Source organism: Hyperolius riggenbachi, chromosome 4, assembly GCF_040937935.1.
Source record: "Hyperolius riggenbachi isolate aHypRig1 chromosome 4, aHypRig1.pri, whole genome shotgun sequence".
Classification (NCBI taxonomy): Eukaryota; Metazoa; Chordata; class Amphibia; order Anura; family Hyperoliidae; genus Hyperolius; species Hyperolius riggenbachi.
Genome location: NC_090649.1, coordinates 359,447,877 through 359,473,068, shown reverse-complemented (window position 1 = coordinate 359,473,068; position 25,192 = coordinate 359,447,877). Strand labels below are relative to the sequence as shown.

At 47.1% G+C, this 25,192-nt stretch overlaps 1 protein-coding gene across 1 annotated transcript in view; it reads left to right on the top strand.

Moving 5' to 3' along the window:
- The first annotated feature begins 2,900 nt into the window (after positions 1-2,900).
- LOC137570836 (saccharopine dehydrogenase-like oxidoreductase) overlaps positions 2,901-25,192 on the top strand; it is a 452,635-nt gene continuing 430,343 nt past the window's right edge. The window contains exons 1-2 of the mRNA XM_068279544.1: positions 2,901-3,115; positions 10,609-10,718. Of these exons, the coding sequence (XP_068135645.1) occupies positions 2,929-3,115; positions 10,609-10,718 (297 nt within the window). The 5' untranslated portion in view covers positions 2,901-2,928. The remainder of the gene's footprint in view (positions 3,116-10,608; positions 10,719-25,192) is intronic.

Sequence of the window (25,192 nt, the reverse complement as noted above, 5' to 3'; positions counted from 1 at the left end):
TGCCCCCCAGGATAGGTTAGATTAGGTAGCTGCCCCCCAGGATAGGTTAGATTAGGTAGCTGCCCCCCCAGGATAGGTTAGGTAGGTAGCTGCCCCCCCAGGATAGGTTAGGTAGGTAGCTGCCCCCCAGGATAGGTTAGAGTAGGTAGCTGCCCCCCAGGATAGGTTAGAGTAGGTAGCTGCCCCCCAGGATAGATTAGGTAGCTGCCCCCCAGGATAGATTAGGTAGCTGCCCCCCAGGATAGGTTAGATTAGGTAGCTGCCCCCAAGGATAGGTTAGATTAGGTAGCTGCCCCCCCAGGATAGGTTAGGTAGGTAGCTGCCCCCCAGGATAGGTTAGGTGGGTAGCTGCCCCCCAGGATAGGTTAGGTAGGTAGCTGCCCCCCCCCCCCCCCAGGATAGGTTAGGTGGGTAGCTGCCCCCCAGGATAGGTTAGGTAGGTAGCTTCCCCCCCAGGATAGATTAGGTAGGTAGCTGCCCCCCAGGATAGGTTAGGTAGGTAGCTGCCCCCCAGGATAGGTTAGGTAGGTAGCTGCCCCCCCAGGATAGGTTAGGTAGGTAGCTGCCCCCCCAGGATAGATTAGGTAGCTGCCCCCCCCAGGATAGATTAGGTAGCTGCCCCCCAGGATAGGTTAGGTAGGTAGCTGCCCCCCAGGATCGATTAGGTAGCTGTCCCCCCAGGATAGGTTAGATTAGGTAGCTGCCCCCCAGGATAGGTTAGATTAGGTAGCTGCCCCCCCAGGATAGGTTAGGTGGGTAGCTGCCCCCCAGGATAGGGTAGGTAGGTCTCCGGGCCGCCCCCCCCCCCTTCAAATGCAGAGTGCGCGGCGCACAGAAGCGCTATAGGCAGAACTCACCTCCGTTCCTGCGCCGCTGTTCTCCTCCCGCTGTATAGATGTTGTTACACACTGCTTTCTGTTTAGCCGGAAGCAGTGTGTATCAGCATCTATACAGCGGGAGGAGATCAGCGGCGCTTGGAAAGCAGGGATGTAGGTGAGTTCAGCTTACAGCGCTTCCGTGCGCCGCTCACTCTGCATCTGAAAGGGGGGGGGGGGCCCGGGGAGAGGTAGGGAGGGAGAGGTCGGTCTGCCCTCCCCGCGGCTGCCCCCTCATAATAGCGCGCACGGGCCGCACGGTCGGCACTACAAAAAGACATGGCCCCCCTGGGCCCCTCCCCCCGCCTCTTCAGGAGCCGGGCCCGGTCGCCGTGGTGACCGTTGCGACCACAGGCCCTACGCCCCTGCTCTGGACATTGCTGATGTTCTAAAGACATACATAGAAAAAAACAAAGAATACAGGAAAACAGGACATTTATTCCTAATACCTTCAGGCTACAGAAGAGGTCAACAGGCTACTTCACGAACAATTGCCACATGGATTTGTAAACTAATTCAGAGAGCATACAGGGATGCTGGATTAACTCCTCCAGAGGAATTCTTTGCACACACAACAAGAGGGATTGTGGCTTCCTGGGCAGCACATTGTAGAGTGTCAGCGGAAACCATAAGTAAAGCGGCCAGTAGGAACACAATGCACACATTCATCTCCCATTACCGGGTAGACCCTTCAGCCTTGACGCAGTACTATCTGCGAAATAGTTTCATTTTTTCTTTTGTGATGTGTGTTAATACATTTCTTGATCTTTTGAAGCATATCCCTCCCTGAGCAGATGTGTTTATTTGTTGCGTGGTACATCCCATTAGTATGATGCCATGGAGGCACCAGGGAAAACGGAAAATTGTATACTTACCTACAGTAATTTTCCTTTCCTGGTGCATCTCCATGGCATCATACGTACCCTCCCTTGTGGAGAGATAATATTTAAAAGAATGGCCGCAGGCTGCTGCTTATAAAGATTTATACATACGTGGTCCAATCAGGATTGAGGGTGCAGAACTACCAATTAGTATGATGCCATGCCGATGCACCAGGAAAGGAAAATTACTGTAGGTAAGTATACAATTTTCCGTTTTTTTGTTTGTTCAGTTTTCCCCTATACGCAACTTCTGATTGTTTGCAAACATACATACATACATAGAGCAGATGGCTTGAGAATTATTATTATTTAACCTCCCTGGCGGTTTATTAAAATCCGCCAGGGGGCAGCAAATACGTTTTTTTTCCTTTTTTTTTTTCTTTTTCATGTAGCGAGACAATGTCTCGCTACATGATAGCCGCTGCTGAGCAGCATCCCCCCAGCCCCTCTGATCGCCTTCGGCGATCGGAGATCAAGAGATCCCGTTCAAAGAATGGGATCTCTTGGAGGGCTTCCCCCGTCGCCATGGCGATGGGGCGGGATGACGTCACCGACGTCATCGACGTCGTGACGTCAAAGGGGAATGCGATCCACCCCACAGCGCTGCCTGGCACTGATTGGCCAGGCAGCGCACGGGGTCTGGGGGGGGGGGGGGGCGGCTGCGGCGACGCGTATAGCGGCGGATCAGCGGGTAGCGGCGGCGATCGGAGGTTACACGCAGCTAGCAAAGTGCTAGCTGCGTGTAACAAAAAAAAATTATGCTAATCGGCCCAGCGGGGCCTGAGCGGTGCCTCCCGGCGGCATAGCCCGAACTCAGTTCGGGCTTACCGCCAGGGAGGTTAATAAAGATGAAGTGGAGGGTTATTAGAGCTGAGCTTTTAATACAATGAAATTTTTTTTTTTTTCTACCAGAAAGATAAATTGCAGGTTGAATAAGAACTTCAGTTAACCTTTTTCTTTAAGCAGTGTCTGATTGGCACATTTCAATAAAGCTTATTTGCAAGGAAGCAAAAAAAACAAACAAACAAACAAAAAAGACTTGATGAAAGTAACCAATAAAGCTATGCACAGTTCATTTTACATTCTAGGTTAGTCACACCCTCTGTCAGTAGATTATGTGTCATTGTTGCTGGCTGCTTCTGCTCATTCTGATTCCAGCCTGACAACAGACGATGACAGCCCGTCCATACCAACTAGTGATATTCGGAGCTTCAGGCTTCACTGGGCAGTTTGTGGTGGAGGAGGTCGCTCGCGTTGCGGATGGAGTGGAATTTAGGGATCAGGGGCTCCGCTGGGCTGTGGCTGGCAGAAGTAGGAAGAAGTTGGAGGATGTTCTGCAGTGGGCTGCAGATAGACTGGGTGAGAGCTCTGATAATGATAACTGCTTTTTTATGTGGGTTACTGGACCTTGTACACAATTCTCATTGATATCTTAGCTAAAGACACTTTATCTAATTATCGCCTGAAAAGATCAGAAGATTGCTTTTAATGGCAGTTTGTATATCAGAGCTGTATAGACAAGGGTTACATTAATGTATGCACAGAGATGGAAGGTTAGCGTTGGGGCATGAAGAGGGAGGTTAGTGTCAGGTTTGGATGTGTTAGCAAGGTTGTACCAGAGTTAAGCTGCAATAGTACGCTGCGCAACTGGTAACTGCTGTGGGAACGTGTGTGTGTGTGTGTGTATTAGTGTCCTTGTGCAATTTTAATCCAGGACACTACAGCAGTCAGAAGGTCCAGAGGGCATATCTATCTATATATATATAATAGACTAAGTGCCTCAACCTTCAAACAAGAAGAAGAAGTACTTTGCATGAGAAAATGTATGCGTGCTCAAACACCAAGTTTAAGGCCTCTTTTCCACGGGCTGTTGAGCTGTGTGCTCAGCAAGCAGTTACCAGGCAGCAGTGAGCAGATACCAGGTAGCAACAAGCAGTTACCAGGCAGCAGCAAGCAGTTATCAGGCAGCAGTGAGCAGATACCAGACAGCAACAAGCAGTTACCAGGCAGCAGCAAGCAGTTACCAGGCAGCAGTGAGCAGATACCAGGCAGCAACAAGCAGTTACCAGGCAGCAGCAAGCAGTTACCAGGCAGCAGTGAGCAGATACCAGGCAGCAGTGAGCAGATACCAGGCAGCAACAAGCAGTTACCAGGCAGCAGCAAGCAGTTACCAGGCAGCAGCAAGCAGTTACCAGGCAGCAGCAAGCAGTTACCAGGCAGCAGCAAGCAGTTACCAGGCAGCAGCAAGCAGTTACCAGGCAGCAGCAAGCAGTTACCAGGCAGCAGCGAGCAGTTACCAGGCAGCAGTGAGCAGTTGTGAGAGTTTGAGAGCCATTTCACTGCCTATTCACAGTCCATGGAAAAGAGGCCTTACCCTAGCAAGTCTGACATTGCAAATCTTGCCTAATTGGCTATTCATGAGGCAATGCTCATGCAAATGCATGCACAAACCAATACCACAAAGCAGTCACCCTGCTACATGCTACATTAGCACTATCCGGCTTAGTGCACACCAGAGCGGTTCGGCAGCGTTTTGCGATCCACTTGCGGCTGCGGATACGCTTGGGTAATGTATTTCAATGGGCTGGTGCACACCAGAGCGGGAGGCGTTTTGCTGAAACCCATACTCCCGAGGTGAGGCATTTTTTGGATTGCGGAGGCGTTTCTGCCTCCAATGTAAAGTATAGGAAAAACGCAAACCGCTCTGAAAAACGGCAGTTCAGAGCGGTTTTGCAGGCGTTTTTGTTACAGAAGCTGTTCAGTAACAGCTTTACTGTAACAATATATGAAATCTACTACACCAAAAACGCTTTACAAAACCGCAAAATGCTAGGTGAAATGCTACAGAAAAATAAGAAAAAGCCTTTCAAAATCTGCTAGCATTTTGCGGATCTGCTAGCAGTTTTTGGTGTGCTCCAGGCCTCCAGGAGCGCCACGGGGAGGATTCCCAATGCCCCCTTTTTATAGAACTGGGGGGACCGCAGGGTCCCAGGCTCTCTCACTGCCTGGAAACCACAACGGCACCCCGGAGGGGGAGGCTGAGTGGCGTGGATGACCCCCCCCCCCAAGTGTGGCCAGAGCCGTCTGCACCCACCTCCCAATATTAAAAACAGGCACTTACCTTAACGTCCATTGCGTTCTGCTACATGCGCATTAATTTGGGGGCACCAAATGAGAAAGGAGAGAAGCATGGGTCACCCCGAGCTTTAGAACTCAGGGCTGGCTCACATACAGCACTCCAGGGGGGGGGGGGGGGGGAAGGACAGGCGCACTCACTCCAGGGTTCACACCACCGGAGCAAGCCATCCACCACCTGCCTCCAAAGGATACAAACTGCAGAAAATGCTTTCCATGAGAAAATTAATTCGCATGTAGCAGAACCCAATGGACGTTAAGGTAAGTGGCTGTTTTTAATATTAGGAGGTGGGTGCGGACGGCTCTCCCCAGCGCTGGCCACGCTTGGGGGGGGGGGGCGGCTGCGCCACCCAGCCTCCCACTCCGGGGTGCCGCTGTGGTTCCCAGGCAGCGAGAGAGCACTTTGCAGTATTGGTTTTTTGACCCTGCATAGTTTGGCATGCGAAAGCAAATGCATATTTGCATGAGCATTGCCTCATGAATAGCCAATTAGGCCAGATTTGGAAAGCCAGACTTGCTAGGGTTAAACTTGGTGTTTGAGCACGCAAAATTTTTCTCATGGAAAGCATTTTTTGCAGTTGTATCCTTTGGAGGCAGGTGGTGGATGGCTTGCTCTGGTGGTGTGAGCCCTGGAGTGAGTTGTCTGCGCCTGTCCTCCTCCCACCCCGGAGTGTTGTATGTGAGCCAGCCCTGAGCTCTAAAGCTCGGGGTGACCCATGCTTCACTCCTTTCTCATGTGGTGCCCCCAAGTTAATGTGCATGTTGCAGAACGCAATGGACGTTAAGGTAAGTGCCTGTTTTTAATATTGGGAGGTGGGTGCGGATGGCTCTCCCCGGCGCTGACCACACTTGGGGGAGGGGGGGGGGGTGCAGCTGCGCCACCCAGCCTCCCCCTCCGGGGTGCCGCTGTGGTTCCCAGGCAGTAAGAGAGCCTGGGACCCCGCAGTCCCCCGGTTGTATGGGGGCATTCGGAATCCTCCCCGTGGCGCTCCTGGATAGTGCTAATGTAGCATGAACTAATACCCGCAGGGCGATCGCTTTGCGGTATTGTTTTTTGGACCCTGCATAGTTTGGCATGCGAAAGCAAATGCATATTTGCATGAGCATTGCCTCATGAATAGCCAATTAGGCCGGATTTGCAAAGCCAGACTTGCTAGGGTTAAACTTGGTGTTTGAGCACGCATACATTTTCTCATGGAAAGCCTACTTCTTCTTGCTTCAAGGTTGAGGCACGTACTCTATTAGATAGATAGATGCGGCGTATGCTACGACGCGGGTTGGCTAGTTTGCTATATTGCACAATGTCATTCAGTCTTTTTTCTTTCCTGTGAGTTTTTTTTATTCTGCTTGTTTTGGGTAAGTGTTAATTATATTTCCACTATGTATGTATAGCACCAAATCACAAATTTATATTTAATATTTTTACAGTTTGTCACCTGTTTTGTGTTGGTACATTGTACTATGGACGCAGAGCCGGGACAAGGTCCTCCAGCACCCAAGGCTGAGACACCAAAGTGCGCCCCTCCATCCCTCCCACCCCAGCTATCACACACTGATTGCTATTGGACTAAGAGGGCCACAGGGCCCACAACCTCCCCAACACCTTAATATCTAGTTATCTGGCTTGCAGTCACTGCCATGTATCCCCTTTTCTTATTTCTTTCTGCTTCAAACACAATTAGGAATGACAGCTGAATGAATTCTGCGCCCCCTCCTACACTGCGCCCTGGGGCTGGAGCCTCTCCAGCCTATGCCTCGGCCCGGCCCTGTATGGACGACTTGGGTACCCACATCCTGTTGTGATTGGCTTATATTACCCATTCCATGTAGTATGAAAATAGCCTGGTCGCTAGGGGGTGTAAGGCTAGGGTCCTTAAATGGTTAAAGTGCACTTTGCCCATTAACTACACATCTCACATTGTGACCCGCAAAAGCTTTTTTTGGGTGGTATTATTTATTCTAAATGCATTTTAATGAGAATAATGAGGAAAAAAGGAAACAATTCATTATTTCTCAGTTTACGGGCATTACAGTTTCAAAACAATACATGCTACCGTAATTAAAACCCACGCATTTTATTTGCCCATTTTCCCAGTTATTGCGACGTTTAAAATATTTCCCTAGTACAATGTATGGCGCCAATATTTTATTTGGAAATAAAGGTAAATTTTTTCAATTTTGCGTCCATCACGATTTACAAGTCCATGATTCCAAAAATAACAGTAATATACCCTTTTGATATACATATTAAAAAAGTTCAGTCCCTAAGGTAACTATGTTTTTTTTAAATGTAAATGTGTGACTGCATGACTTTTTATTTTTAAAAAATGTATGTAGGTGTAATTTTACTATTTGGCCTCCTGTATTCCTTTCTGTTGCGTACTATTAGTACGCTAAACAGGAAGCATTGCATGGACATGTAAGTATCGGATTTTATGAATGACACGGCATCTCATTGATTGCTGGCGCTCATTCACACGGGGACTTGGATTAATGAATGGGAACTGCATTCCCATTCATCCTCTTTGCTGTTAGGCAGCGGCCGGTAACGAGTGCAGGTGCGCGCAGGAGTGCACCGCGGCAAGTGAGAAGTAACTACATCCCTGCAATACTTTGATATTCATCCCGGGTGAGGGGAAGTGGTTAAAGGTTCAGAAACTTTCAAACACCACTGTATATTAGTGAAAGTGGTTCATATAATTAGTCTACAAATGCAAGTGAGGATCTCTTTGTTATTTCAGTAGTCAGACATTAACCTATTTTGGTTCCTGGACGTAGTTTCTACGTCCAGGCACCATGCGCGCTACCGCGTGCTCCCGCGGCCGATCGCGCGCGTGCACGCGCACTCCCGGCCACGGATTCGGTAGCCAGGGAATCAATGTATCGGGCTACGGAGCCCGATCATTGATTCCTCTCCCCCGCTGAAAAAGCGACAGCTTCTCTCAGAAGCTGCGCCTTTTCTGGCCGTTCCCTTCCCGATGCGCCACTCTAAGCGTGTGTTACGCTTAGAGTGACGTCATGTAAACAAACTCATGGCCGCCATCTTGTGGCCAAAAAGTAATACTACACCTGTAAAAAAAAATATTTTAAAATTAACACACATTTACATTATAAATCTATTGTTTACCTCCCACCCTCCCAAAACTACCCAAATAAAATGTTTACAATAAAAAAAAAAAAACCATTACAATAAAAAAAAAAAACATGTAAATATTTACCTAAGGGTCTAAACTTTTTAAATATCAATGTAAAGATGAAATATTTCTATATTTTTTTTATTTTAAACTTGTAAATAGAGATAGATGCAAAACGGAAAAAATGCACCTTTATTTCCAAATAAAATATTGTCGCAATACATTGTGATAGGGACATAATTTTAACAGTGTTATAACCGGGACATATGGGCAAATACAATACGTGAGTTTTAATTATGGAGGCATGTATTATTTTAAAACTATAATGGCTGAAAACTGAGAAATAATGAATTTTTTCCGTTTTTTCTTATTCTTCCTGTTAAAATGCTTTTACAGTAAAGTGGCTCTTAGCAAAATGTACCCCCCAAAGAAAGCCTAATTGGTGGCGGAAAAAACAAGATATAGATCAGTGCATTGTGATAAGTAGTGATAAAGTTATAGGCTAATGAATGGGAGGTAAACATTTCTCACGTGAAAATGACGGAACCTGAATGGGTTAAACATATTAACAGCAGAAGGAAATGGCAGCGCTTCCAAACAGACGCTGCACCTGAATTGACTACCTGCACAAGTATGCAGAGCTCGACTAACGGGCAGGTTACACACCTTGCATTCAAAACAGGTACAGTAAAGGGGGCGTTAGCTTTAGCATAAGTTGTGCACAAATTATCCCTAATAGACTCTCCTACGGCGGTGACGTGCCCCAACAGGAGAGAAACTAACCACTAATCTAGCAGTGAAACATATCAAAAAGTGAAGCATGTTCAAACAATGAAAATTGTCCAAAAAAGAAAAAAGGGTTAAAACCTCAAACTAATGTAACGGTGAAGCATATTCAACAGTGAAACATACCCAACAGTGAACCCTAGCTAGTCTAAAATTAAAATCATAATCCTTACCTGGTGCAGCTAGCCATAAATGGTATACACATTTGTTCAAACGACAGCAAGCAAGGGGCAGCGCTCACAGGCTGCAAGTGAAGTGAAAGCTCCAGAGATATGCCCAGCCCCTTGGGGCTAAATACATACCTTGAATACAAATCAGATGCAAATTATGTGCTAACACTAATCTAAATTCTAAAATTTGAATTCAAGCTGACACCCCTGGAGGCAGCTAGCCTGAAGTATACTTAAGTTTTGTACAGCAGAAGGAAATGGCAGCGCTTCCAAACAGACACTGCACCTGTTTGGAAGCGCTGCCATTTCCTTCTGCTGTACAAAACTTAAGTATACTTCAGGCTAGCTGCCTCCAGGGGTGTCAACTTGCATTCAAATTTTAGAATTTAGATTAGTGTTAGCACATAATTTGCATCTGATCTGTATTCAAGGTATGTATTTAGCCCCAAGGGGCTGGGCATATCTCTGGAGCTTTTACTTCACTTGCAGCCTGTGAGCGCTGCCCATTGCTTGCTGTCGATTAAACATATTAACCTCTAGGTATTTAAAGCCAATGTCAATTGAAATAAATAAAATAAAAAAACAAAACAGATACTTACCTATGGAGAGGGAAGGTTCTGGGTCCTATAGAGCAGGGGTCCCCAACCACCAGTCCGCAGCCCACTTCCGGGCCGCGGGACACTTTGCGCCAGGCCGCTGGTCTGCTCGTCTCACAGCAGCGCTTCTCGCGGCTGCTGTGTAGAGTCAGGAAGCAGGGCAGCGGTTCCCATGGTAATGGCAATATACATCACCGTTACAGAGAGCCGCTCTCCTGCTTCCTGACTCTACACAGAAGCCACTGCTGTGAGAGATTATGACATCACACGCACGTAGAGGGGCCGGTGGGGACTATGGTGGAAGCAGCCGCCAGCTCATAATTTACCAGGAGAGGGTGGCCGCAGGGGGGAGGGGGCAAGCATGCACTGGGGCAACAATACTAGCTATACTGGGGGCACCTATGCTAACTATACAGGGGCAACTATACTAGCTATACTGGGGGCACCTGTGCTACCAATACAGGGACAACTATACTATCTATACTGGGGCAACTATACTAGCTACCTACCTATTCTGGGGCAAATATACTAGCAATACTGGGGCAACTATACTACCTATACCTCCCCCGGTCACCAGAAAAAAATGTTTGTTCTGAATAGTGGTCCCTGGACTGACAAAGGTTGGGGACCCCAGCCTTCCCACTCCTCTCACGGTCCCCTCATTCCAGCGCTGTCTCCTCATTCCAATCTGCCCAAGTGCACCTGATGACGGGTGGTTCCGTACTGCGCATGTGTAAGCGTGCAAGAGAGCACGCTCGAATAGGCACAGTACGGAGCTGCCTGTCTTTGGGAGAACTCAGGCTCCTGAAGACTTCCAAAGGCACAGAGCAGTATTCAACCGATGGGTAGAATACTGGTAACTGGAGTGACAGCACTGGATGAAGGGACCAGGAGAGGAACAGGAAATCTCTATAGGGCCCAGAGCCTTCCCTCTACATAGGTAAGTATCTTTTTTTTTCATTTCGATTGACATTCACTTGAAGTAAAGTGTTCATGGTAATCCCCTGTTACATTCTTGTTTTTGTTTTCAGCTAAGCCACACCTGAAGTCAATTGACATTATAATCTGCGACATTAATGATGCTGCCTCCCTTGCTGAAATGTGCAAAAAGGCCTCTGTTGTTCTCGACTGTGTAGGACCGGTAAGTATTCACTGTTGTTCTTGTTTGTGCAGGACCAGTAATAAACTGTTACCCAGAGCAAGCAAATGTATGCATGTTGACATGTTGATATTATAAAAACTTTTCACTTTTTGACCACTCTTTCCTCCGCACATGCAGAAAAAAAATAAATTCAAATAAAAAAACTTCCCAGGTTGACTATGTAAGGTTAGGTACCTCACTTCCCATCTTTGTTAAGAAAAAAATTTGTTGGCTTAAGGTTGAGGGATAGTGATTTCACGTAAATCAAATTTTAGGTTCACAAATGTTTGTGAACGGGCGAACCGCCACAAAATTCATGTCCAGATGAATTCTAACACCTATAGGGTCTGTTTCTGGCCACAAAACGGATAGAAACATTGTTTAAAAGGCCCTAACACCTGGACAGTGGCATACAGGAGGGGGAATCCATGGCAAAAGTTCAATGAAAAATTATGTAGTTTACATAGAGTCATGTTTTAATCTCTAAAGGGCAGATTTCACATTACATTTCTAATTTGCTCTGATGCTGTGTGTATATCAGGAGGTCTGCTAGTCGGTTCGGGCCGACTTCGGTTCGTCTTCTAAGGGTCGTCTTCAAATGGTGGAAATTAACCAGAATTTAACAGAATTAAATTTATTATTCAACTACACTTGCACATGCACCCTCAATTAATCTGCTAATTCCCTGATCATCTTCATCCTCTTCTCCTCACAGGTATGTTCGATCTGTAATCTGACCTGCACTGAACTTGAAAGCGATCCCTTACTGCATCCTTCTGTCTGTATGTTCGACCTTTAATCTGACCTGCACTGAACTTGAAAGCGATCCCTTACTGCATCCTTCTGTCTGTATGTTCGATCTTTAATCTGACCTGCACTGAACTTGAAAGCGATCCCTTACTGCATCCTTCTGCCTGTATATTCAATCTTTAATCTGACCTGCACTGAACTTGAAAGCGATTCCTTACTGCAACCTTCTGCCTGTATGTTTGATCTCTAATCTATTGCATGTAGTTCATTTCTGCTGTCCTGCTCTGCTTGTCACATATTAGTAGCACCTAAGTAACATATTTACATTGTAATTTACTAATTGCTATTGAAATTCTGGCTTTTGTTTCACACTGGTGGCCAGGGGCGGACTGACAACTCATGTGGCCCCCGGGCAATAGGAGATTATGGGCGGATTGGGGCGGGGCTGTTTGCGGGGAAAAAATGGATGTTGGGGTGATTGAGGCGCGCGTAGCGCGCCGAAAGATTGGCGCGGCCATGACATTGTATGGGCGAAGCTTAACCGTAGCACAGCAAATATAGCCAACTATGACCATTAAATAATAAATGCAGCAACAGTTACCCCAGACACCAGAAAATAAAAACGCAATTTGGGCCACATTTCAGCAGAAATCAAATGCAATTAGGGCACATTTTCAGCAGAAATCAAACGCAATTAGGGCACATTTTCAGCCGAAATCAAACGCAATTAGGGCACATTTTCAGCAGATATCAAACGCATTTAGGGCACAGTTCAGCAGAAATCAATCGCAATTAGGGCCACATTTTCAGCAGATATCAAACGCATTTAGGGCACAGTTCAGCAGAAATCAATCGCAATTAGGGCCACATTTTCAGCAGATATCAAACGCAATTAGGGCACAGTTCAGCAGAAATCAATCGCAATTAGGGCCACATTTTCAGCAGATATCAAACGCATTTAGGGCACAGTTCAGCAGAAATCAATCGCAATTAGGGCCACATTTTCAGCAGATATCAAACGCATTTAGGGCACAGTTCAGCAGAAATCAATCGCAATTAGGGCCACATTTTCAGCAGATATCAAACGCATTCAGGGCACAGTTCAGCAGAAATCAATCGCAATTAGGGCCACATTTTCAGCAGATATCAAACGCAATTAGGGCACAGTTCAGCAGAAATCAATCGCAATTAGGGCCACATTTTCAGCAGATATCAAACGCATTTAGGGCACAGTTCAGCAGAAATCAATCGCAATTAGGGCCACATTTTCAGCAGATATCAAACGCATTTAGGGCACAGTTCAGCAGAAATCAATCGCAATTAGGGCCACATTTTCAGCAGATATCAAACGCATTTAGGGCACAGTTCAGCAGAAATCAATCGCAATTAGGGCCACATTTTCAGCAGATATCAAACGCATTTAGGGCACAGTTCAGCAGAAATCAATCGCAATTAGGGCCACATTTTCAGCAGATATCAAACGCATTTAGGGCACAGTTCAGCAGAAATCAATCGCAATTAGGGCCACATTTTCAGCAGATATCAAACGCATTTAGGGCACAGTTCAGCAGAAATCAATCGCAATTAGGGCCACATTTTCAGCAGATATCAAACGCATTTAGGGCACAGTTCAGCAGAAATCAATCGCAAATTCGCAATTAGGGCTGCGGCTGCAAAAAGAAAAGAATTTACTCACCTGGCAGGCTGGCACTGGCAGAAGTCTTCTCTCCCTGGTCTCCTCTCCCGGCCGGCTTCTCAGGCGCGCAGTTCCCACGGAGCTCCCTCCCTGGCTTCCTCCTCCAATCTCCCGCGCTGATTCATGCAGGGCTACGGGTCGGGAAGATGGCCACCCGAAGCCCTGTACTGGAGACATAGTCTCCAGAGCAGGGCTTCGGCGGCGGCCATCTTCCTGTAGCCCTGCTCTGCTCTGCCAGCCCGGCGGGGCTGCGGGGAAAAAGTGACGTCACGCCGACGTCACGGAGCCGCCGAGGCCCCTAAGATTGTGAGGCCCCAAGCGACCGCTTGGTTCGCTTTATGCCTCGCGGCGCCCCTGTCCCCCGTATAAGTAGCCTAATCTACAGGTGTCCCCAGAATAGATAACCAGGTCTATAGATGTCCCCATTTAAGATAGCCAGGTCTATAGATGTCCCCAGTTAAGATAGCCAGGTCTATAGGTGTCTCCTGTATAGATAGCCAGGTCTTTAGGTGTCCCCAGTATATGTAGCCAGGTGTATAGGTGTCCCCAGTATAGCCAGGTCTATAGGTGCCCCCAGTATATGCAGCCAGGTGTATAGGTGCCCCCAGTATATGCAGCCAGGTGTATAGGTGCCCCCAGTATATGCAGTCAGATGTATAGGTCTCCCCAGTATAGCCAGGTGTATAGGTCTCCCCAGTATAGCCAGGTGAATAGGTCTCCCCAGTATATGCAGCCAGGTGTATAGGTGTCCCCAGTATAGCCAGGTTTATAGGTGCCCCCAGTATATGTAGCTAGGTCTATAAGTGCCCCCAGTATATGTAGTCAGGTGTATAAGTGCCCCCAGTATATGCAGCCAGGTGTATAGGTCTCCCCAGTATATGCAGCCAGGTGTATAGGTCTCCCCAGTATAGCCAGGTCTATAGGTGCCCTCAGTATATGTAGCTAGGTCTAGAAGTGCCCCCAGTATAAGCAGCCAGGCTTGTAGGTGTCTCCAGGAGGGGAGACAGCCAGTGAAGGAGGGCGATGGGCATAGCAGCGGAGAAGGGGGGAAGTTTCCCCCCCCCTTCTCTCACCTTGGGGCCCCCCTTCCTGGCTCTCCCCTCCGTAATCTGTAATGTGTCGGACAGCTGGAAGCGGCTGACAGCAGGCGGAGACTTACCGCTGTTCAGCCACCGGAGGCATCGCTGATCTGTGTGCAGCTAGTCTGGGCTTCTCAAGCCCACACTAGCTGCACACAGATCAGCGATCCCTCCGGTGGCTGAACAGCGTCTCCGCCCGCTGTCAGCCGCTTCCAGCTGTCTGACACATTACAGATTACGGAGAGGAGAGCCAGGAAGGTGGGCCCCAAGGTGAGAGAAGGGGGGGGGGAACTTCCCCCCTTCTCCGCTGCTTTGCCCATTGCCCTCCTTCACTGGCTGTCTCCCCTCCTGCTCAGGGTCCTCTGGCGGGTGGCGGGCCCCCCCCCGACCACGGGCCCTCGGTCCGTGCCCGAGTGCCCTAATGGTCAGTCTGCCCCTGCTGGTGGCCTGTCTGTAATTTCAAACAAAGTTGTGACACCTACAAGTTTGTTTGACTTGCAGGAGACTCTAGTGACCCGCCCCACTGCTTAATTGTAAATTGTCTGCCAGGCCATCCTGATTACTCATTTGCTCTGATTCTGTGTGTATATCAGGAGGTCTGCTAGTCGGTTCGGGCCGACTTCGGTTCGTCATCTAAGGGTCGTCTTCAAATGGTGGAAATTAACCAGAATTTAACAGAATTCAATAGCAATTCAGCAGAATTCAGCATTACACCAAGGTAACTTCCTCAAACTTTTAGCCTCACCTGCATTCCTGATCACTATCCAAACCTTGCACTCATATTTCTTCCTCTCTCCTACTCCATGCCTCTATCACCCTTCTCTACACATCTACCTCAGTCCAAACCACTGCCAGCCTCATCATCACACAATGTACTGTACCCCTTCCTCCCTGCCCTTTCCCTGGCTCACCCACACTTCACTCACCATATTCCTCCCAACCCTTTACCACTACCACATGCTATTCCTCCACCTGCTTCTCCAGCTTGTCCCAGTACTTTCTCCCTCCATTCTCTACCCACCCATCCCTAGACCCCCACCTATGGGGGGCTGCCCCTCAGTCACACCCCCAGGCCTGACAACAGGACTGGAGGAGGGGGGTGGGTCTGCTTCTTTCCGCATCCTGCACCTTCCGGGGTCCTATCACCGCCCCCTTCTCTGCACTTCTCATCCTTTGAGGCCCATGCAATCTGCCTGTACTAACCTCTCCCAGCCATCATTGCGGTCCTATATCACCCCCCATCTGCTCCAACTTCACTCTTCCTTGACAACCTGGCCTCCTGGCTCCCCCACATCCTGTCATCTGACCTCCCCACCATCATACTCGGGGATTTCAATGTACCCATCGATGAGCCTAACTCCAATGCTGCCAAACAGCTACTCTCCCTCACCAAATCCCTTGGTCTCTCTCAGCATACAAATTCCCCCACCCACCGTGCTGGTCATACTCTTGACCTCATATTCTCAAATTCCACCTCCCTCAGCAACCTGGACATCGCACCTTTCCCTATCTCCGACCATCACCTCTTCACCTTCACCATTTCCCCATCAACCACTTCTCTCCCCACCCCTCAGCCTGGTCGATGGCAGAGAGACCTACGTAATCTCACCCCAAATGCCCTAGCAAGTCCCCTTCTCTCCCTCTCCTTTCACCTACCCACCCTCACATGCCCCAATGAAGCGGCTGCACAATGTAACCTTGCCCTCCCATCTGCTTTAGATCAAGCTACCCCCTTAATCTTCCGCCCTAACAAGCCCCCCAACCCCCAACCTTGACACAACACCCACACACGTAACCTCAGGAAAGAAACTCAAACAGCCGAATGGAAATGGAGGAAATCACGTCTCAATTCTGACTTCCTAGATTACAAGGCCAAACGGTTACTCTTCCACACTGCCCTCTCTGAGGCTAAACAAAGGTACTTTGCAGCACTGATTGGAACCCAAGCTTCCAACCCTCGATGGCTTTTTGCTACCTTTAATTCCCTCCTCAACCCCACTCCTCCCCCTCCCAGCTCCTCCCTCTCAGCCAACGACTTTGCCAACCACTTCACCACTAAAATTGCAACAATACGCAATGACATTTCCCTCCTCCATCCCTCCCTCCCCAATGCCTTTCATGTTGTCCCCTTGCCTTCCCTCCCAGTTGCTCCCCTGTCTCATCCACCCCTCACCTCCTTTGCTCCTGCCACCATTGATGAAGTCAGCCTGCTGCTAGCGGCGTTTCCCCCCCCCTCCCCCACCTCCTCCCCCTGCGATCCTGTATATCCAAATACTCTTTGTCCCCACTTCCTTGACCTGACCCCAGTCCTCACCTCCTTGTTCAATCTCTCCCTTTCCACAGGCACCTTCCCCAAAGCGTTCAAACGGGCCACTGTACTTCCCCTGCTGAAAAAAACCTCACTCGACTCATCCCTACCCTCAAACTACCGACCAATCTCCCTCCTTCCCTATGCTTCTAAACTCCTCGAACGCCTAGTCCACTAACGCATTACCCAATACATCAACACCAATACCCTACTTGACCCCCTACAGTCTGGATTCCAACCTACACACTCAACTGAAACAGCCCTCGCCAAGGTGGTCAAGAACCTTACCCTTGCCAGAGCCAAAGGCAGTTATTCCATCCTGCTCCTCCTTGACCTCTCTGCAGCATTTGACACTGTTGACCACCCCCTCCTCCTCCAATCACTACAGTCCATGGGCATCCATGGTCTGCTTTGGCCTGGATCTCCTCCTACCTATCCAATCGCTCCTTCACAACTTCACAGCTCTCAGTTGTGGTCCCCCAGGGCTCTGTTCTGGGCCCCCTTCTTTTCTCCATATACACGTCCTCAATCGGCAAGCTTATCTCCTCCCTGGGCTTCAAATACCACCTTTATGCCGATGACACTCAGATTTACCTCCATACCCCCGATCTCTCATCCACCACCATAAACAAGGTCTCTTTGTGTCTCTCAACAATTTCCTCCTGGATGTCTGCTAGGTTCCTGAAGCTTAACCTAGACAAAACTGAACTCCTGTTCTTTCCACCCCATGCTGCTGCACCCCTCCCAGATTTCCACCTCACAATCGACAGCACAACCATTCACCCTACCTCCCAGGCCCGCTGTCTGGGTGTCACCTTGGACTCTGACCTCTCCTTCACACATCCAAAACATCACCAGACCCTGCAATTTCCACCTCCGTAATATCTTCAAGATCCGCCCCTTCTTAACCCCGGACACGACCAAACTGCTCATCTATGCCCTCATCATCACCCACCTTGATTACTGTAACTCCCTCATTTCTGGCCTCACCTTGAAACGTACTGCCCCCCTTCAATCAGCGATGAACGCGGCTGCAAGACTCATCCATTCTTCGTACTGCTCCGCATCCACATCTCCCCTTTGTGAATCCCTGCACTGGCTCCCTGTCCGTTTCAGGATAACTTTCAAGATTCTATGCCTGGCGTATAAATCTGTGCACAAAACCTGCCCTACCTACACCAGGTCGCCCCCTCTGATCCTCCAACGACCTTCGCCTCACCACCCTACGCATCTCCCACTCCCATGCCCGCCTGCAGGATTTCTCAAGAGCTGCCCCCACCCTCTGGAACGCCCTTCCACCACTCATCAGACTTGCTCCCTCTTTCAACACATTCAAGCAAGCCCTCAAAACCCACCTCTTTATGATGGCCTACCCACCTCCTACCACACAGTAAAACTGTGTGTAAAACTTAAAGCTATAGGCTTGCTATTCACCAGCGGTTCTGGATGCTTGCTTTGCTTAACAAGGGCGAAAAGGGATAATTTGCATATTTAGTAGTAGTGCATTGTGGGTAACCACAAATGTTCGCTTATAACTGAATTATTGCAAATTTCCTTCTTTTTTAAGAAGGCAATTACACCAAGCCCTACCACACAGTAACTCTACTGAATATTTCACAGCCCCACCTAGTGTTTCCACCCCACCCTTTAGATTGTACACCTCTGGCAAGGTCCTCCTTTCCCTAGTGTAATCTACAGGATCATGTGTTCCTGTCCTATGACAGCCTGTACTTGTATTACTGGGCCTACCTAACCAGCCCATATTGCATGATCATGTATTTTGTACAATTTGCATGTATTACTTTGCTCTATGTTGTATAACCTTGTTATGTCTGTCATCCTTGTAGTATTGTATATATTTATTGTCCAGCACTGCGTAATATGTTGGCACTTTATAAATACAATAAATAATAATACATTTTGTGGAATAAAGTGCTTTAAAATCAAGACGTTTTAAAAGGTACAGCGTGTGTACACGTGTGTACACGTCGATCAGGTGGTGTAGGGGTTAAGCCCGATTCACACTGACAGATGAAACTGCATTTACCATAAACAACCACAAAGACCTTTAGTTTATCTATTTAAAAAAAAAAAAACAGGTGTTGAAGCCACTGCAGCAGAGGCCAGACTGCTTTTATCTGGTTTTGAAAAAATTGTTTGTTGCAGCTGCGGTAGCAGAAGCAAGAACAGTTTTGGCATGGCATATACATTACATAAAAAAAAAAAATCTTTTTTTTTTTTTTTTAATCTGTGGCAGCTGCTGTAGCAGAGGCCAGAACAATTTTGGCATGGCATATACAGTACATTACATACAAAAAATTTAGTTTATCTCTTTTTGAAAAAAGTTTTTGTTGCAGCCGCTATACAGCAGGTGACAAGGCTCCTTCTATTGGGGATTGTGACCACAACTCTTCCTCTTCCTGATCCTGGTCATGCTAATCTATGGCCTGATCAAGCACTTGCAATTTTGAAAAATGTGATGATTTAGGGGAAACATTTTTTTTAGGGTACTACATGACAGACAGTTAGGTTTATGCTTCTGTGCAGCAATCACCAGAAAATACAGGCTAAGCCTTAGGAGGACAGCACTGGATAGATAACAGTATTTGTTCAAAAATTATTTGGGTGCATCCGTTGTAGCAGTGGCCAGAGGACTTGGACATATAGGCCTAGTGCATACCAGAGCGGTTCGGCTGCGTTTTGCGAATCGCTTGCGGCTGCGGATACGCTTGGGTAATGTATTTCAATGGGCTGGTGCACACCAGAGCGGGAGGCGTTTTGCAGAAATGCATACTCCCGGGCTGCTGCAGATTTTGGATTGCGGAGGCGTTTCTGCCTCAATGTTAAGTATAGGAAAAACGCAAACCGCTCTGAAAAACGGCACTTCAGAGCGGTTTGCCAGGCGTTTTTTGTTACAGTAGCTGTTCAGTAACAGCTTTACTGTAACAATACATGAAATCTACTACACCAAAAACGCTTCACAAAACCCGCAAAATGCTAGCTGAAACGCTACAGAAAAAGAAGAAAAAGCGTTTCAAAATCTGCTAGCATTTTGCGGATCTGCTAGCGGTTTTTGGTGTGCACTAGGCCCCACTGTATATATTTACAAAAAAAAAAGTATTGATTTTGGAAAAAAGTTATTTAGTGAACTGAATGACACTTTACTCTGGTAGAGTGGTAGGGGTGTCTTAGCACCCTAGAGACAAAGACACAGAAGGCAAAAAAATGGGAACCTAATAGCGTAATATGTTTTTATATACGGGATATCGACAACAGGTAAGGTAATCGTACTACTCACAAAGGCACGTTGCAGAGGGGCAACCGACCACAGGAGGCAGGTGGAGACAACAAACCCGACTCAGTGTGGTCCAGCCTGACCTGGGTGTGGTCGCTCTCCTTGGCAAAAGTGACAGATTATCACTATGGTTTAAACCATGTGTGGTCTGGCTAGACCCCTCTAACAGGACATGTTGGGGGTATGTAAAGCACAATTTGGGTAATGAGATGCCCTAGTGTGAATAAAATTGGATTAAAAACAAGATAAAAAATAAAAAATAAAAAAAATGAAATGGCTTACCTCAATGACCAGATATTTGTATAGACAAATATTTATTTAACACAGGCATTCACAGGTCCAAGACCGCTTCCTCAGGCCAATAACCATGCCAATTGCAAATAGCCGATAAGCAAAGGGAGCCTCGTGAAATGCATTGCCTGTGCTAAATAAATATTTCTTTGTCTATTCAAAGATCTCGTCATTGAGGTAAGCCATCTCATTTTTTTTTTTAATTTTATCTCGATTTTAATCCAATTTTATTCGCACTGGTGCACCTCTTTACCCAAATTGTACTTTACTCAGGTCACTGACAGTTAGGTTTATTCTTTTTTGCAACAATCACCACCAAATAAAGGCCCTGCCAGTGAGGCCTTACACAGGAGGACAGCACTGGATAGAGAACAGTTATTTTTCAAAAAATTGTATCCACTGTAACAGTGGTCAGAGGACTATGACATACATATACTGCTAAAATAAATAAAGGGAACACAAAAATAAGACTTCCTACATCTGAATGAATTAAATATTCTGATTAAATACTTCGTTCTTTACATAGTTGAATGTGTTGACAACAAAATCAAACAAAAATTAATGACACTTAAAGAAAACATGTACTGAGAAAAACCTCCCCTGGGTACTCACCTGGGGTGGGGAAAGACTCCGGATCCTATTGAGGCTACCCTGTCCTCCTCGGTCCCACGGAGAGATGAAGCTCCTCGAACAGCGGAGATGTAAATATCTACCTTCCCGGCTCCAGCGCAGGTGCAGTATCAGCTTTCCGCACGGAGATAGGCGGAAATAGCCGATCACTGTCGGGCCGCTCTACTGCGCAGGCACAAGTCTCCTGCACCTGCGCAGTAGAGCGGACCCAACGGAGATCGTCTATTTTCGCCTATCTCCGTGCTGAAAGCCGAAACAGTGCCCCCGCTGAAGCCAGAAAAAGTAAATAAATCAGTTCTCATCAGCGCTTGTCAGGCTTGTCAAGGGAGGATTCCGGGACACTTTGGGGAGCCAGCTCTGAACTGCCTGCAGCTACAGGGGAGGGGGAAGCCTTAGTGGGACCCTGAGGCTTCCCCCTCCTGAGGTGAGTACCCCCAGGGGAACTTTTTTTTGTTACAGGTTCTCCCCAACTCAGTTGACCATTAGGTTTATGCTTTGTGCAACAATCATACAACGGGGAGAGGGAACATGTTGCCAGCCTGCCTCACAGTGCTGCAACACAGACTGCAGGAGGGGGGCCCCAAAGAGGGGGGAGAGGAGGATAGATGATGGGCTCTATCCCTGCGACCCCCTCCCTGCTGCTCTGTGCCCACTGCCCCCCCCCTTCCAGGATAGGGGCACCATACTGGGGACACTTATAGACCTAAATACAGAATAATCGCTGCTGCGATTAAATTTGTTATATAATTAAAATGCCCGGAAGTTATAGGTCCAATATCACGCCTAGATTGGCTAGATTACAATAATCCAATCACTTCTACCCACTGCTTCCCCATCTGGTGGGATATCCCCTATGTCCCACCTATAAAAATCAATCACCATAAAATATCAAATTGGAGCGCTGGGATTGTATCCAATATATCATTTATTTGTATTGTATATTGAAGTTAAAAAATAAAATAGTCTCACCCGTTACAAACATGCATACACGTCCTCATGCACACTGGTTCCTCCGGGAAAAATACAGTGGCTTGCAAAAGTATTCGGCCCCCTTGAAGTTTTCCACATTTTGTCATATTACTGCCACAAACATGCATCAATTTTATTGGAATTCCACGTGAAAGACAAAGGGCTTGATTCACAAAGCGGTGCTAACTGTTAGCACGCCTGTGAAAAACCCCTTAGCACGTCTAAACAAGCTTTTCGCGCATAAAACTTTACGTGCGCAAAACTTTATGCGCGTAAAACTTTACGCGCGTTCTGCACAGAGCGCAGGGCGCACCGCGCGAAGTGCCCATTAAAGCCTATGGGACTTAGCGCACGTAAAACTTTGCGCGCGTAAAACTTTACGCGCGCAAAGTTAGCGAGCGATCCGATTGAGAAATCCGGTGCTAACCTACTTAGCACCCTGGTTAGCGCGTCTAAAGACTTTAGACGTGCTAAGTAGGTTAGCACCGCTTTGTGAATCAAGCCCAAAGTGGTGTACACGTGAGAAGTGTAATGAAAATCATACATGATTCCAAACATTTTTTACAAATAAATAACTGCAAAGTGGGATGTGCGTAATTATTCAGCCCCTTGAGTCAATACTTTGTAGAACCACCTGTTGCTGCAATTACAGCTGCCAGTCTTTTAGGGTATGTCTCTACCAGCTTTGCACATCTAGAGACTGAAATCCTTGCCCATTCTTCTTTGCTAAACAGCTCCAGCTCAGTCAGATTAGATGGGCAGCGTTTGTGAACAGCAGTTTTCAGATCTTGCCACAGATTCTCGATTGGATTTAGATCTGGACTTTGACTGAGCCATTCTAACACATAGATATGTTTTGTTTTAAAGAGTAACTGTCAGGCTGCAGAAGCTAATTTAAACCTCTATTCTCCTGTGTTAAACAGTTTAGAAGGAAGCCCAAAAGCCATTAGTGAAGATAAAAATCTCAGTTACCTTTGATGTGTGCTTATCAGTAAGGCTGTTAAAACCCAAGAGGACGCAAGCCGCATACTATACTGCAAAGCAGTCTGGGGCCCTCCCCTCGGCTGCTAATGAGACGTTACAGCAGCTTGTAATCAGTCCAGCGCGTAGCACTGATAAATCTCCGGGCAGAGTACACTGCAGGAGTCAGCTATTGTTCCTAGCCACATGGCTCATTAATATTCACTGCACACTGTGTTGTTCAAGTACGAGCTTATCTGTGATCAGGAAGCAGGCAGGACATGACGACACATTTGACAGAAAAACATGGAGCCTGCCATGAGCTGTCAGGAGCATCTATCTCTGCATATACTATATACAAATTCTGTGAAATCCAAACGTGGACAGTGAAATGCATATGTAATGTAAGTACAGCTTGTAATCAGTCCAGCGCGTAGCACTGATAAATCTCCGGGCAGAGTACACTGCAGGAGTCAGCTATTGTTCCTAGCCACATGGCTCATTAATATTCACTGCACACTGTGTTGTTCAAGTACGAGCTTATCTGTGATCAGGAAGCAGGCAGGACATGACGACACATTTGACAGAAAAACATGGAGCCTGCCATGAGCTGTCAGGAGCATCTATCTCTGCATATACTATATACAAATTCTGTGAAATCCAAACGTGGACAGTGAAATGCATATGTAATGTAAGTACAGCCAATCTTTAGCTACTGATATATGTGTTTATTTTCTCTGAGACCTTATACCTAACAGCTCCTCTTTAAACCATTCCATTGTTGCCCTGGCTTTATGATTAGGGTCATTGTCCTGCTGGAAGGTGAACCTCCGCCCCAGTCTCAAGTGTTTTGCAGACTCCAAGAGGTTTTCTTCCAAGATTGCCCTGTATTTGTCTCCATCCATCTTCCCATAAACTCTGACCAGCTTCCCTGTCCCTGCTGAAGAGAAGCACCCCCAGAGCATAATGCTGCCACCACCACCATATTTGACAGTGGGGATGGTGTGTTCAGAGTGATGTGCAGTGTTAGTTTTCCGCCACACATAGCGTTTTGCATTTTGGCCAAAAAGTTCAATTTTGGTCTCATCTGACCAGAGCCCCTTCTTCCACATGTTTGCTGTGTCCCCCACATGGCTTGTGGCAAACTGCAAACAGGACTTCTTATGCTTTTCTGTTAACAATGGCTTTCTTCTTGCCACTCTTCCATAAAGGCCAACTTTGTACAGTGCACGACTAATAGTTGTCCTATGGACAGATTCCCCCACCTGAGCTGTAGATCTCTGCAGCTCGACCAGAGTCACCGTGGGCCTCTTGACTGCATTTCTGATCAGCGCTCTCCTTGTTCGGCCTGTGAGTTTAGATGGACGGCCTTGTCTTGGTAGGTTTACAGTTGTGCCATATTCCTTCCATTTCTGATTGATCGCTTGAACAGTGCTCCATGGGATGTTCAAGGCTTTAGAAATATTTTTGTAGCCTAAGCCTGCTTTAAATTTCTTAATAACTTTATCCCTGACCTGTCTGGTGTGTTCTTTGGACTTCATGGTGTTGTTAGGCCATCACAGAGCAGCTGTATTTGTACTGACATTACAGGGAGTGCAGAATTATTAGGCAAGTTGTATTTTTGAGGAATAATTTTATTATTGAACAACAACCATGTTCTCAATGAACCCAAAAAACTTATTAATATCAAAGCTGAATATTTTTGAAAGTAGTTTTTAGTTTGTTTTTAGTTTTAGCTATTTTAGGGGGATATCTGTGTGTGCAGGTGACTATTACTGTGCATAATTATTAGGCAACTAAACAAAAAACAAATATATACCCATTTCAATTATTTATTTTTACCAGTGAAACCAATATAACATCTCAACATTCACAAATATACATTTCTGACATTCAAAAACAAAACAGTGACCAATATAGCCAGCTTCCTTTGCAAGGACACTCAAAAGCCTGCCATCCATGGATTCTGTCAGTGTTTTGATCTGTTCACCATCAACATTGCGTGTAGCAGCAACCACAGCCTCCCAGACACTGTTCAAAGAGGTGTACTGTTTTCACTCCTTGTAAATCTCACATTGTATGATGGACCACAGGTTCTCAATTGGGTTCAGATCAGGTGAACAAGGAGGCCATGTCATTAGTTTTTCTTCTTTTATACCCTTTCTTGCCAGCCACGCTGTGGAGTACTTGGACGCGTGTGATGGAGCATTGTCCTGCATGAAAATCATGTTTTTCTTGAAGGATGCAGACCTCTTACGGTACCACTGCTTGAAGAAGGTGTCTTCCAGAAACTGGCAGTAGGACTGGGAGTTGAGCTTGACTCCATCCTCAACCTGAAAAGGCCCCACCAGCTCATCTTTGATGATACTAGCCCAAACCAGTACTCCACCTCCACCTTGCTGGCATCTGAGTGGGACTGGAGCTCTCTGCCCTTTACCAATCCAGCCCCGGGCCCATCCATCTGGCCCATCAAGACTCACTCTCATTTCATCAGTC